At 45.0% G+C, this 15,000-nt stretch overlaps 1 protein-coding gene across 1 annotated transcript in view; it reads left to right on the top strand.

Annotated features, from left to right (window-relative positions):
* Window positions 1–15,000, top strand: part of si:dkey-183c6.7 (urea transporter 1) — a 68,087-nt gene that overhangs the window by 44,354 nt on the left and 8,733 nt on the right. Inside the window, exon 6 of the mRNA XM_063193668.1 lies at window positions 14,511–14,645. Within this exon, the coding sequence (XP_063049738.1) occupies window positions 14,511–14,645 (135 nt within the window). The remainder of the gene's footprint in view (window positions 1–14,510; window positions 14,646–15,000) is intronic.

The raw sequence follows: 15,000 nt of genomic DNA, 5'->3' as shown, positions 1-15,000 counted from the left end.
GACCTGATGTACTAGTTAAAGGTAAGATCAGTGTTTCCTATGTGTGTGAAGCCTGTGTTTGTGAGACCCGTGGGGAGATAAAGAATCCGCCGTGATTCTGTCTGGTGTGGTGGTAGCTTTTGTGATCTGAACAGGATTCTCATGTGCCCTGTAACTGTTTGTAAAGTTGAGTACAGGGCGTTGTTATACTATACAAGTCAGTGGCTACCACACCAGTTTGTTCGCCGTGGTGCTCAGCGGTCTATATGACACCATGTTTTGAATCCTGTGTGTGTGTGTGTGTCTTTCATTGAGCATCCGCCCTGATGTGGTTTATGTCGTGAGACCACTGTTTGAATCCTGTGTGTGTGAGAGCAGTGGGCTGTGAAGGAGCTACACTCTTCACTACTCTCCCCTCCTCCTCTCCTCTCCTCTCCTCTCCTCTGCTCTCCTCTCATCTCCGTTCCATTCCTCTCCTCTCCTCTCCTCTCCTCTCCTCTCCTCTCCTCTCCTCTCCTCTCCTCTCCTTTCCTTCCCTTTCCTTTCCTTTCCTCTCCTCTCCTCTCCTCTCTTTTCCCATCTCCTCTCCTCTCCTCTCCTCTCCTCTCCTCTCCTCTCCTCTCCTCTCCTCTCCTCTCCTCTCCTCTCCACTACTCTCCTCTCCTCTGCTCTGCTCTCCAGCTCTCTCTGCCGTGATGCTTCTGTTTGTCCACATTGCTGCTGTGTGGCTTATGTGAGACCACTGTTTGAATCCTATGTGTGTGTGTGTGTGTGTGTGTGTGTGTGTGTGTGTGTGTGTGTGTGTGTGTGTGTGTGTGTGTGTGTGTGTGTGTGTGTGTGTGTGTGTGTGTGTGTGTGAGAGAGAGAGAGAGAGAGAGAGTGAGAGATCTAATAACATTTTCTCTACGGAAATGCAGCATGTTTTATTTTGTAGGCCTACCTTATGTTAAGAAAGCTATGACATATGAAACTTATCAGTAGGCCTATTTGGTAAATTTACAAAAATGTACTTATACTGTAGCTGTAGTATTATATATTTGAAAATCTGATATTGGAAAAGTCAGTGCCTCACCAGCCATAAAGTTGACCGCACGTTACTGCTGTAGGTGCAACGTGTTTTGCAGGTCATTCCAAATGTATGGAGCGTAATAAGAAAACGCAGTAACGCAGTATGCATATGTGTTAATGTTGTGTGTGGTGCGTGGTACAGCTAGTTTAACTGGAGACATGAAGGTACTCAGAGACTGTTGACAGTATCAGGCAGGCAAATATGCAGGCAGGCAGGAACCCATAGTGGGAAAATGAGAGGCTTGGCTGATAAAGGCACTTTAGAGATCTGTGTTGCATTTGTGTATGGTCAGTGACGTTTCAGCAGCAGCACACGTTAGGGCGGCGCAACCACAGCCAGTGCCACTATTTTATGGATTTGTTTTCAATATGCTTGTAGTGGACTATCTAAGAAGCATATTCATTGCAGAATATCAACTACCAATTACAAAATAATTTAAAGGGACACTGTGTGAGATTTTTAGTTGTTTATTTCCAGAATTCATGCTGCCCATTCATTAATGTTACATTTTTCATGAATACTTACCACCAGCATCAAATTGTAAGTATTCATTATGACTGGAAAAATTGCACTTTTCATACATGAAAAGGGGGATCTTCTCCATGGTCCGCCATTTTGAATTTCCAAAAATAGCCATTTTTAGCTGCAAAAATTACTGTACTTGGACCATACTAGAAAATATTTGTTTATTACTTAGTAAACTTTCATGTAAAGATCAAATTTGGCAATAGGCAGCCCAGTTTCAATGAGCAGCATAGTTGCAGTACCTTTTTGACCATATCCTGCACAGTGTCCTGTAGATGCAGTTGCACCACCTGACGTCTGAGGTAAAACCCAGTATGCATATTTGTGTTAATGTTATATGTTGTGTGTGGTACAGCTTGTTTAACTCTGGAGAAATGAAGGTACCCAGAGACTGTTGACAGCATCAGGTATGCAGGCAGGCAGGCAGGCACCCATAGGGAGAAAATGAAAGGCTTGGCTGATCAAGGCACTTTAGAGAGCTCAGAACTCTGACTGTGCAGTCAGGTATGCTACATCATCATGCTGGCAGTTTTCTCTCTGTGTTTTCAAGTGTGCATAATTTTAATTAGAACTCTTTCTCTGTGTGTGTGTGTGTGTGTGTGTGTGTGTGTGTGTGTGTGTGTGCGCGTGCGTGCGTGCGTGCGTGCGTGTGCGTGTGTGTGTGTGTGTGTGTGTGTGTGTGTGTGTGTGTGTGTGTGTGTGTGTGTGTGTGTGTGTGTGTGTGTGTGTGTGTGTGTGGCCTTGCATATTTCTGCTGTGCACCTGTGTGTGTGTGTGTGTGTGTGTGTGTGTGCGTGTGTGCGTGTGCGCGTGTGCGCGTGTGCGTGTGTGTGTGCGTGTGTGTGTGTGTTTGTACGTGCAATGTGTGTGTTGAACTCAATGTCTCTCCCAAACTCCCAAGATTGACACTTCAAGCTACAATGCTTGTCAGTATATATATATATAGTGTGTGTGTGTGTGTGTGTGTATGTGATTGTGTGTGTGTGTGTGTGTGTGTGTGTGTGTGTGTGTGTGTGTGTGTGTGTGTGTGTGTGTGTGTGTGTGTGTGTGTGTGTGTGTGTGTGTGTGTGTGTGTGTGTATGTGATTGTGTGCTGCGCAACCGTTAACATCTATTTGAAATACAACAAACCAAAGATAGGAGTGGAATAAAAAGAAAGTGGATTTAGAATATATAAAAAATATCTGTTTGTCAGGGCTTGACATTACCTTTTTCGCTTTCCGGCCATTGTGGCTAGTGGTTTTCTCGAGTCACTAGCCATCCAGCTATTCCAGCCACATTATTATTTTTTTTTTTATCATGACGCTGTACATCTACCCTCAGAAGATGAGGTGCTTAAAGCAAGAACATGAGTGCATGGGTTTCTACATGGAAATGAAACAATAGAAACAGACTAACTGACCTTTTTCTTGAACTTGAATAGAACAAAGAACAAAGAATTGGACAAACAAGGGGCAAAGTGCAGAATATACGCTATTCTGATATGTCATACCATAGAAAAAGCTACCTGCCAAATTGACACTGAAATTGTTACCAGCCCACAGCCAAGTTCTAGCAGCATTTGGCCGGTCGGCAGGTGCCAGTGTCAATCCCTGGTGTGTGTAAAGCAGGTGTCACTAACGTGGTGCCCGTGGGCGCCAGGTAGCCCTCCAGGAGCTTCTGAGGTGCCCACCAAGGAGGTTAATAAACAGTGACGACTACCAGATTTTAGTCACAGTTAATGCTTGTCTTGATTTAAATGAGATTATTTATTCAGGAACAGTCAGAGTATTGGGGGGGGGGTTGTAGAAGGCAGACAGGCATAAATAATTAGGTCAAAATTAATGAATAATCAAATAGGCAGACAAACAGACACGGTTGCCGAAACACAGAGAGATAGATATGCAGACAGACCCACAGGCAGAAAAGCACTCTTGCTATCTTCCATAAATTAAAAAAGAAATAAATACATAAATTAAAAGAAACACCAAGACACAGACAGACAGACAGACAGACAGACAGACAGACAGACAGACAGATGCGCATGCAGACAGGGAGATCGACATACAACCAGACAGACAGACTGACAGACAGACTACGGCTGCGTGGGCAGACAGATAGACAGGCAGACAGACAGACATACAAACAGGCTGTTGGACAGATCAGTCAAACATGAGAGCAAACAGTGGTGCTGTTTTCCTCTGGGCTGCATATTCAGTGCTAATCAGCTTGCCCAAGGAGAGAGTCTCACAGCATGATGTGTGACTCACACCACACACACACACACACACACACACACACACACACACACACACACACACACACACACACACACACACACACACACACACACACACCACACACACACACACACACACACACACACACACACATACACACACACACACACACACACACACAAATACACACGCAAGCACACACGCACGCGCAAACCACCTCCTCTTATTCTGGTTGTCTAACTCTCTCTCTCTCAAACACACACATGCACGAACACACACACACACACACACACACACACACACACACACACACACACACACACACACACACACACACACACACACACACACACACACACACACACACACACACACACACACACACACACACACACACACACACAGGAAGGCAGTGGGGGCTGTGTCCGTGCCGCAGGTGGGAGGTTAGATTGATGACTTGCAGCCAAGGCCTCCTTCCTCACAAACAAATGAGTCCATAAAATCTACCCCCTCACACGCCACACACACACACACACACACACACACACACACACACACACACACACACACACACACACACACACACACACACACACACACACACACACACACACACACACACACACACACACACACACAATCTTTCTTTCTCTCTCTTTCTCTCGCTCTCTCTCTCTCTATCACACACACACACACACACACACACACACACACACACACACACACACACACACACACACACACACACACACACACACACACACACACACACACACACACACACACACACACACACACACACACACACACACGCACTTCTGAAGTTATTGCCTCCATTTCATGGCTCACATGGCATCGCAGCAGCGGTCTGCCTCTGAACTGGACTGAGCTGAGATGGGTCCAGGCTAATCAGTTTGCCCAAAGGAGAGAGTCTCACAGCAGCACAGATGTGTATGAGTCACACACCACACACACACACACACACACACACACACACACACACACACACACACACACACACACACACACACACACACACACACACACACACACACACACACACACACACACACACACACGCACACACACACACACACACACACATACACATACACACACACACAGACAGGCACCTACACACGCACGCACGCATGCACGCACGCACGCACGCACGCACGCACGCACGCACGCACGCACGCACGCGCACTGGAATCACACACACACACACACACACACACACACACACACACACACACACACACACACACACACACACACACACACACACACACACACACACACTGCCACCACCATTTATCTGGGAGCACAGCTTGGCCAGCTCAAGCTTGCCAGAACTTTGTAGTCACCATGGCGAGGCTACGGAGCTGTTGCACGTTTATATGAACTTACATTGAAATACATTATAGATTATGTGTCCTCAACACAACATTTGCATACTTACGTAGCCTACATATTGGACAATATCAATAGGCCTATATGAACTGAAAAAATAACATGCAGTGCTGTGCATACTATTGTTTGTGAAGACTGTCATGTCATAGCAAGGCAGACATGTGAGAAAAGGCAAATCCTGTCTGACTACCAGTTTCAAACACGACAGATGTTTCTCAAATACAGACAGATGTTTGCTCTGCCGCTCTTTGTTGTTTTTGACTCTCTCTCTCTCTCTCTTTCTCTCTCTCTCTTTCTCTCTCTCTCTCTCTCTCTTGCTCTCTCTCTCAGCCTACACCCCATCCCTCCATTTTTTAATGTTCATTCCCTCTCTCCCTCTTCTCCTGACTCAGTAAGCACCTCACTCTCCTGATTGACAGTCTGGCACACATTGACAAGCAAGAGGAATGAACAGCTCGTCACCATGGTGATGGCAGATTTAAAAAGAAAGCAAAACAAGATCATTTACATATTCTGCTGAAAGACAGAGAGAGAGAGAGAGAGAGAGAGAGAGAGAGAGAGAGAGAGAGACAGAGACAGAGAGAGAGAGAGATTGTGTCAGAAGTAGGTTGCTGAGTTGTCATGACCCATTTACTGTGTACATACAGTGGGCTGAATTGTACAGTGCAGCGTTTTATATAACCCACTGTCACACTTGGACTTTGCTATTGTATTTCCCTTCTTATTCCAACACCTGGCTATATAGGCTATTACATTATTTACCAGTGTTCCTCAAACTTTTCTCAGAGGACCCATACTTTAACAAAAAGGTGGGGAACCTATGTCTCGAGGGCCGTTTGCGAGGCCCTCGGAGGACTTTTACGGCCCTCGGATGAATTGGAAATGGCCCCTCGAATGAAAATGGTTCCCCACCCCTGCTTTAACATAATGCACCAGTGACACTCTGTAAGTGATTGAAAAGTTAACTACCATAGTACTACACTAATATGAAATAATGCACTACGACTTGATTATTGCCATTCTAATAGCAAATTTATAACGCCGTGTTTTAACGGGTTCAATCACAAACCTTCTTGACCCAAGTCAATAGACATTATTCGTGAATCATAATATTCAAGGTGTGTTTGATCATTCTTGACCATTTAGGAGGATAGGCTATTTTATTAGTGACTGAAAAATGATCTGAACACTTGCTTTTAAACAACTGTAAACTGTGGGCCCATTGAATGGCTGCAGTGATTCATAGCAGCTGTGGACTTTGAGGTTCGATGCAGACAGCTAGGATGACTGAACTAGGAAATCAAATCACTTCCGTGACCCACATCTGGGCCCCCCCGGCACAGTCTTTAGGAAACAATGCTATATACCCAGAGTTGTATAATGTTAGCCTGATTATCATCGACTTTCAAATCTCTTTGAGACTTGGTCTGACCAAGGCCATAACAATTAACGTTTCCCAAATGGCATGGTTGACCCGCCTCCCTAGGTTTGCTACTGGTTGACTGGTGTCCAACTCAGTGGGTGGAGTTCCCGTTTTTTTTCCCCCGGTAGATCAGAAACGATATTTACATTGCTCTTGGCCTGACTAGAAGCAACGCTTAAGGTGTTGCATCACTAGGTGGGCATGACCTGGCTAGTATAATGTAGAAGTAGAAGTACTGGTAACGCTTTAGAATAAGGTTCTTCTAATAAGCGTTTATAGTCACTAGTAAGCAGGTAGTAATACCCTTACAAGTGCCCAATAACATGCTTATTAACTTTGTTAACATGCTTATTAATGTTGTTAACATCAGATGAGTAACTTTATTTGAGTAAAAGCATGAAAATCAGTACGCATGCCAGCCATCTTGAACATTTATTTTTTTGTGTGACGCTTCCATATCTAGTATTAGTCAGCATATCAAGATGGATATGTGTGCCGATGTAAATAATAAGACTAAAAAATAAACCACTATAAACACATAGCAAGCAGCTTATAATATGTTAACAAAGTTAATAAGCATGTTATTGGGAACTTTTAAGGGCATTACTACCTGCTTACTTGACTATAAACGCTTATTAGAAGAAAATTATTCCAAAAAGTGGAATTACAGATGTAATTTGGCCTACACCACTGATAATATGATATTATTATTACATGGTTTCAACTTTTAGATATGATGCTAGTGTGTTGTAATTATATCTGTAAGAGTGCTACTTCTTCTTCAACTTTACACAGCTCTGTACTGTTGTAAAGCTTTATTAATGTGTACAGTTCCTGGAAAAAGGGGTTTGTGTACGTGTGTCAATAAAGTAGAAAAGGTTGCAGAAGATCACGAGGGAGAGATAAAGAGTATGAGTGGCTATAGGAGAGAGAGAGAGAGAGAGAGAGAGAGAGAGAGAGAGAGAGAGAGAGAGAGAGAGAGAGGAGAAGTGAGATAGCTAGAGCATGAATGAGAGATACTCGATAGTTGTGGTGTGAAATGGTGTGACAGTGGAGGCAGAGTTCACACTTATGAAAGCATGAGAGCATCATACCTCGGCGGCCTGATAGGCCCTCCTGAGAATACAATGAGTCAGTTCAGAAACCCCCGGTGTGTGTGTGTGTGTGTGTGTGTGTGTGTGTGTGTGTGTGTGTGTGTGTGTGTGTGTGTGTGTTTGTGTGTGTGTGTGTGTGTGTGTGTGTGTGTGTGTGTGTGTGTGCGTGTGCGTGCGTGCGTGCGTGCGTGCGTGCGAGAGTGTGAGTGAGAGAGAGGGGGCAGGGGAGAAAAGCTGACAACAGCTGAAATTTGAAATTGCGAGTGAGAGAGAGAGAGAGAGAGAGAGAGAGAGAGAGAGAGAGAGAGAGAGAGAGAAAGAGTAAGAGAGCGATATCACAATGTTACAGAGTGAGAGAGAGTAGGGTCGACATTTTGAATAAGGGAACAGCAATCAAGAGGGGGATGAGACAGGAATAAAAAAATGAAGGAACATGAAAAAAGAAGGGGAAAAAAGGAGACATGATGACATCTGAGGGCAAGAGAGGACGAGGAGACTAGACAATGGGCTATACGCATGAACGGCATGACGTTTTCAATGTGGGTTATGCCCTTTTATGGGGGAAAACATTGGGGGGAAAGCCAATGCAAGTCAATTGGTGGTGTTGGGAAAGAATAAACGAAAGACAAGGTAGACCTGCAGACTAGTGCTGTTCACGTGCAACATAACGAAAACGTGTTGTGTTGCCAGCTGTTCAAATAATATCGCCAAACAGCCGTGGCTGAAGCATGGACTGTGTTCATTTAGGGTACGATGTAGCATGTAAGTTAACCCCTTAGCGCAGAACCTATGTTATAACCGTACTGTCACCAAAATTGTAATGGCCATGTCTTTATCTGTTATTTAAGGCTCTTGGTCATAGCAATGTTGTTATGATGTAGTTGGTATTTTCAGCAAATAGTGAATAGGCCCACCGGCGACCAAATCTGCACTAAGAGGCTACTGAGACATTCGGCTTGCTTTCCCCCACAAAGGGCAAATGCACATTCACGAGCAAAGTACCTGGATGGCCGTTCATGCGTATAGTGCTACAATATAACAAGAGGAAAGGGAATATATCCCAGCACCCTGTTCTCTTCTCCAGTTTGCACAATATATCTCCCCTACAGTAGATGAGGCGATATATTGTGAAAAGTGGAGAAGAGAAGAGGAGAGAAGAGGAGACAAGATGAGCGGATGTAATATCTTACACAAGGGGAGAGCAGGTGAGGTGAAGATGGGATGTATTGTACAAATAAAGGGAGATAAGAGAAGACGTGATGAGGGCATTCAATGAATAGAGGGGAGAAGAGAACAGGATGACGGCATATATTGTAGCTTACAAAAAGAGGGAGATGTGAGACTCTCCTCTTGTCTCATCTCCCACTTTTTGTAGAATATATCCCCTCACCTTGTTCTTTTTCTCCACTTGACCCAATTTATCCTCTCAGCTACTGTAGATGAGGCGATATATTGGACAAAGTGGAGAAGAGAAGAGGAGACAAGATGAGCGGATGTAATATCTTACACAAGGGGAGAGCAGGTGTGGGGATGATGGGATGTATTGTACACCTTCAGGGAGATGAGAGAAGACGTGATGAGGGGATACAATGAACAGAGGGGAGAAGAGAAAAGAAGAGGCAGTGGAAGGGATATAACTTGTAAAAAGGAGAGCCGATGAGAGGAGATGAAGGGATGTATTGTACAAATTCAGGGAGATGAGAGAAGACATGATGAGGGGATACAATGAATGGAAAAAAACGAAGAGGAAAGGATATTACTTAGAAAAAGGGGAGCGGATGAGAGGAGATGAAGGGATGTATTGTACAACTTCAGGGAGATGAGAGAAGACGTGATGAGGGGATTCAATGAACAGAGGGGAGAAGAGAAAAGAAGAGGCAGATGAAGGGATATCATTTATAGAGATGTACAGGATCCAAGATCCGGTTCCGGATCCGGCAGGATAATAGGGTTTTTCACAGGATCCGGATCCGGTTCCAGGATCCAGGATCCGGTAGCCGAGGCTTTTCAGTCAAAATAGTTTGAGCCAACGTGATAAAAAGGGCCCACATGTGTGAGTAGGCTATGTGTTTCTATCCTTTCATATCCTTTCGGCAGGATCTTAAGCAGTGGATCCGGTATCCGGCAGGATCCTAAAAATCAGGATCCGGTGCATCTCTAATCATTTATAAAAAGGGGAGATGATGAGGGAGATTCAATAAATGATGTGGAGAAGAGAGCAGGAGAGGAGAGGAGAGGAGAGGGATATAACTTGTAAAAAGGGGAGCGGACTAGAAGAGATGTAGGGATGTAACGTACAAAAGGGGATCGGATGACAGGATGTGATGGGATGTATTGTACAAAGTCAAGGATATGAGGGGATTCAATGAACAGAGGGGAGAAGAGGAGAGCAGAGGAGAGGAGAGGAGAGGAGAGGAGAGGAGAGGAGAGGAGAGGAGAGGAGAATCGAGGAGAGTAGAGGCGATGAGAGGCGATGAGAGGAGAGGAGAGGAGAGGAGAGGAGAGGAAAGGAGAGGACAGGAAAGGAGAGGAGAGGAGAGGAGAGGAGAGGGATGGATATAACTTGTAAATAGGGGAGCGGATTAGAAGAGATGCAGGGATGTAACGTACAAAAGGGGATCGGATGACAGGATGTGATGGGATGTATTGTACAAATTCAAGGAGATAAGGGGATTCAATGAACAGAGGGGAGAAGAGAGGAGAACAGGAGAGGAGAGGAGAGGAGAAGAGAAGAGAGCAGGAGAGGAGAGGAGAGGAGAGGAGAGGAGAGGGATGGATATAACTTGTAAATAGGGGAGCGGATTAGAAGAGATGCAGGGATGTAACGTACAAAAGGGGATCGGATGACAGGATGTGATGGGATGTATTGTACAAAGTCAAGGATATGAGGGGATTCAATGAACAGAGGGGAGAAGAGAAGAGAACAGGAGAGGACAGGAGAGGAGGGGAGAGGAGAGGAGAGGAGAGGAGAGGAGGAGAGGAGAGGAGAGGAGAGGAGAGGAGAGGAGAGGAGAGGAGAGAAGAGAAGAGAAGAGAGGAGAAGAGAAGAGAAGAGAAGAGAAGAGAAGAGAAGAGAAGAGAAGAGAAGAGAAGAGAAGGGAAGAGAAGAGAAGAGGAAGAGAAGAGAAGAGAAGAGAAGAGAAGAGAAGAGAAGAGAAGAGAAGAGAAGAGAAGAGAAGAGAAGAGAAGAGAAGAGAAGAGAAGAGAAGAGAAGAGAAGAGAAGAAATGAAGGGATATAAATGTACAAAAAGAGGGAGATGAGAGGAGTTGATGGGATGCATGGTACAAATGGTACAAATTCAGGAAGAAGAGGGGATTCACTGAACGACGTGAAGAGAACAGGAGAGGAGAGGGATACAGCGTACAAAAAGAGGCAGACGAGAGTGCGAGAATGAGTCACTCACTCACAAAGGAAACCTGCTGTAGTTGTCAAAGACCTGCAATCAAGGGGCATTGTACGTAGGTAAGATTGGAGGGCAAGAATGAATAGCAGAGGGAGGAGATGGGTAGGGGGCTGGGGGTGGAGATGGCAGATCGGGGAGCTAGAGAGAGAAATGCGGAGATGGAGAGAGATGATGGGTGGGTGAAGAGAGATGGAGAAAGGACTGGGAGAGATGAAGGGAGATGGGGAAGGTGTATGAAAGAAGGAAGGGGGAAGAAATGGAGGGGGGAGTTGGAGATGGGGGGAGGGGGAGGGCGGAGCTAGAGAGAGAGATGGGGGAGATGCGGGGCCGGATTACTAATGCACAGGCTAGCTGTGGCTTCAGCCTAGGGGCCCCACACCTGCCTGGGGCCCCCCATTGCCCAAAGGGAAGACATGGGCGTAATTTTAGGTGTGGATGGTGGGGATATGTCCATACCACTTTTGAGATAAAGCTAGCTTATCCCTACCACTTGGAGGAGAGGAGAGGAGAGGAGAGGAGAGGAGAGGAGAGGAGAGGAGAGCAAGAGGGAGGAGGAGAGGAGAGGAGAGCAAGAGGGAGGAGGAGAGGAGAGGAGAGGAGAGGAGAGCAGAGGAGAGGAGAGGAGAGGAGAGGAGAGTAGAGGAGAGGAGAGGAGTGGAACATAGGAGCAGAAAGGAATGGGGCAGAACAGGCTTGAGGTAAAAGAGAAGAGAAGAGAAGAGAAGAAAGACTGGGAACCAGTAGAAGAAAGGATTGAAAAAGAGTAGTGCTACTGCTGTACCCAACACCTTGTCAAGATGGCTCCTGTCCTCAATACTGTCGCCCACACATCTTCTCAAAACCTTGAGAGCTTCAACAACACGTTACTCTGTACTGTATAAATATAACCCTTTGTCTGCACAGTCCTTCCTAGGACCTAGACATGGCATACACATAAACTAGCAGTTTACTTGCAACCAGGACAAGAACAAGGTCAGGCGAGACAAAGATAGTCTGGCTTTTGTTATATACTATATAATTCAATGTGCTACTGCGAAGCTGCTTGAGGGATGTGGGTCTTGTGTCTGTCTCTGTCTGTCTGCCTCTCTGTTTCTCTCTCTCTCTCTCTCTCTCTGTCTCTGTCTCTGTGTCTCTCTGTCTCTCTGTATGCTTACAATACCAAACTTATCCTCAGTTGGTCTACTTGATCATAAGCAAAGCTGAAGGTGTTGAATGTCAGGGGGGAGATGTCCAACAAGAAGTGCAGTACAGAAAAGACGTCACCAGCTCCTTGTCACAGTCACCGTACAGTGTGACTTATAGCAGAACATGTGGCCTTGGTGAGGGAGAGGTCTGGATGACTCCGTCACCAGGAGTGCGTTGCAATATGCGACCTTGCCTCCTCCACTTGCCTCCTCCACTTGCTTCTCTCCTCGTACCAGGAAGTAATATGTCATGATGACATCACTGACAACAGCATTATATTTCAATATCTTGCAAAAGCTCAATTGTAGAATATTTTTCTCATTTGCAATTGGGATGGTGAATGAAAAACAGTCCCTCAAAAGTTGTTGTGGCTAGACTGACAGCTGGGAAACTTTATCGTTTTCTCCACGGAGGAGGGGCCAGGAGGCGGGACGAGGAGACAAGCGCAAGTGGAGGAGGCAAGGTTGCATATTGCAATGCACTCCTAGTGTGCTAAACCTAGTGCCCACGCTAACTGCTCACCTGTCCTTTACAGTAAATCCTTTCAATGCTCAGAGCCAATCACAAAGCCCTCAGTCGATACCATGACTCCGATAGCAGCCCAGAACCAATCAAATGATCTGCCACAAAGGGAGAGAAAGGAACGTGCAGACAGAAAAGCAGCAGCAGCAGGGTTCTAAAATAAAATAAAAAAACTCTTCAGTTACTCTTAGTATTCCATCCCTCATTTAAAGGATAAGTTAAAGGATAAGATAATAAAGAAAAGAATTTCACTTTATAACATCATGTTCTATTCACCCCTGTACCTTGTGTGTGTCATTTGGAGCTCTGCCGCAGATATTCAATTTGGTTATATATCCATCAAATGACTTTCTATGGGCCAATCTTTTTGGGGCGGTAATTTATTCATTATGGTACGCTACCGCTCATAACGCTTAGGTAGATTGCTTGTTCGGAAACTTTGGGATTTTTCATGGGCTTGCTGGGGCAAGGTATACTAAGAAGTTGGTTCAGTACTAAACCTTGTGGTATGAGGTAAATCATCTAATAGAAGAGCCTGGCGTCCTCACTTTCTTAACTAAATTATGCCTGCTGGTACATCTATTATCAGGTTTACCACTCCCTGTAGGTTAACTAAGTCTGGTTTATGACTTGTGGTCCTGCACCCAAAAAGATACACACACACACACACACACACACACACGCACACACACACACACACACACACACACACACACACACACACACACACACACACACACACACACACACACACACACACACACACACACACACACACACACACACACACACACACACACACACACACACACACTCTCTCTCTCTCTCTCTCTCTCTCTCTCTCACACACACACACACACACACACACACACACACACACACACACACACACTACATCCTGTACTGTAAGATGTATTACCCTGTATGTCACGGTGACCTAAATAATCTATTTTCTGTTAACATTACGTAAGCCAGCGCCAGACCGGCAGTTCTGGGAATACGCAGTTTGCTGTTTTCCTCTGCGTGATGCGTTATGCAGGTCCAGCCTCTTAAGACTGCGTCTAAATTCTGAATTTGCATACTAATTATAAGGACTATTATTAGGAATGCACACTGACGACGGTGCCATGACGCCTGAACCAGGAAGGAGAGAGAAAGAGAGCGAGCGAGAGAGAGAGAGAGAGAGAGAGAGAGAGAGAGAGAGAGAGAGAGAGAGAGAGAGAGAGAGAGAGAGAGAGAGAGAGTTAGAGAGAGAGAGAGAGAGAGAGAGAGAGAGAGAGAGAGAGAGAGAGAGAGAGAGAGAGAGAGAGAGAGACATTGCTAGTGTCTGGTGACACCTACTGGACTTAATACTACAATGACAGTCATAAGTAGTAGTAGTAGTAGTAATAGAACTACTGCATGTCAGTTGCTATCTGTTGAGGCCTCAAGCTAATTACTTGACCTAAAACAATACAAATAATAAAAAAAGAGGTGAAGATATTAGTGGTAATAGTAGTGATGTACAAAAACACGAGTATCTGTCATGTTCTTAGTTCATAAATACAAGTAATTCCATTAGTAAAACAAAAAAAAAGCTTGAAGCCTCAAATCTTCCAGTCCTTCCAAACTTCCAGTCCTTCCCTTTGAACAGCACTAGTGGTGGTGCAATTATGTGATCTTTGTCTCCCCCTGCAGGCCTGTCCTTGTCGGTGCGGCACGCTGCCCTGTATTCGGGCCTTGCTGGCTTCAATGGAGCGCTGGGCTGCATGGCGGTGGGCGGCCTCTTCTTTACCTTTAGCTGGAGGACACACCTCTTCGCCATCGCCAGCGGTAACTACCAGACTGATTGATTGATGATGTCCAAATAGTGTCAATCTCGATATATTCATAACCCAACACAGTAGCCTATGTAGAGTCAACCTCAATACAGACAGACAGACAGACAGACGGGTAGACAGATAGATAGATAGATAGATAGATAGATAGATAGAGAGAGAGAGAGAGAGAGAGAGAGAGAGAGAGAGAGATAGATAGATAGATAGATAGATAGATAGATAGATAGATAGATAGATAGATAGATAGATAGATAGATAGATAGATAGATAGATAGATAGATAGATAGATAGATAGATAGATAGATAGATAGATCAGTCAACAATTCAATAATTTAGATATAGTACACCAG

This window comes from Engraulis encrasicolus, unplaced genomic scaffold (genome assembly GCF_034702125.1).
Source record: "Engraulis encrasicolus isolate BLACKSEA-1 unplaced genomic scaffold, IST_EnEncr_1.0 scaffold_51_np1212, whole genome shotgun sequence".
Lineage (NCBI taxonomy): Eukaryota > Metazoa > Chordata > Actinopteri > Clupeiformes > Engraulidae > Engraulis > Engraulis encrasicolus.
This window is presented reverse-complemented; position numbering and strand designations above follow the sequence as displayed.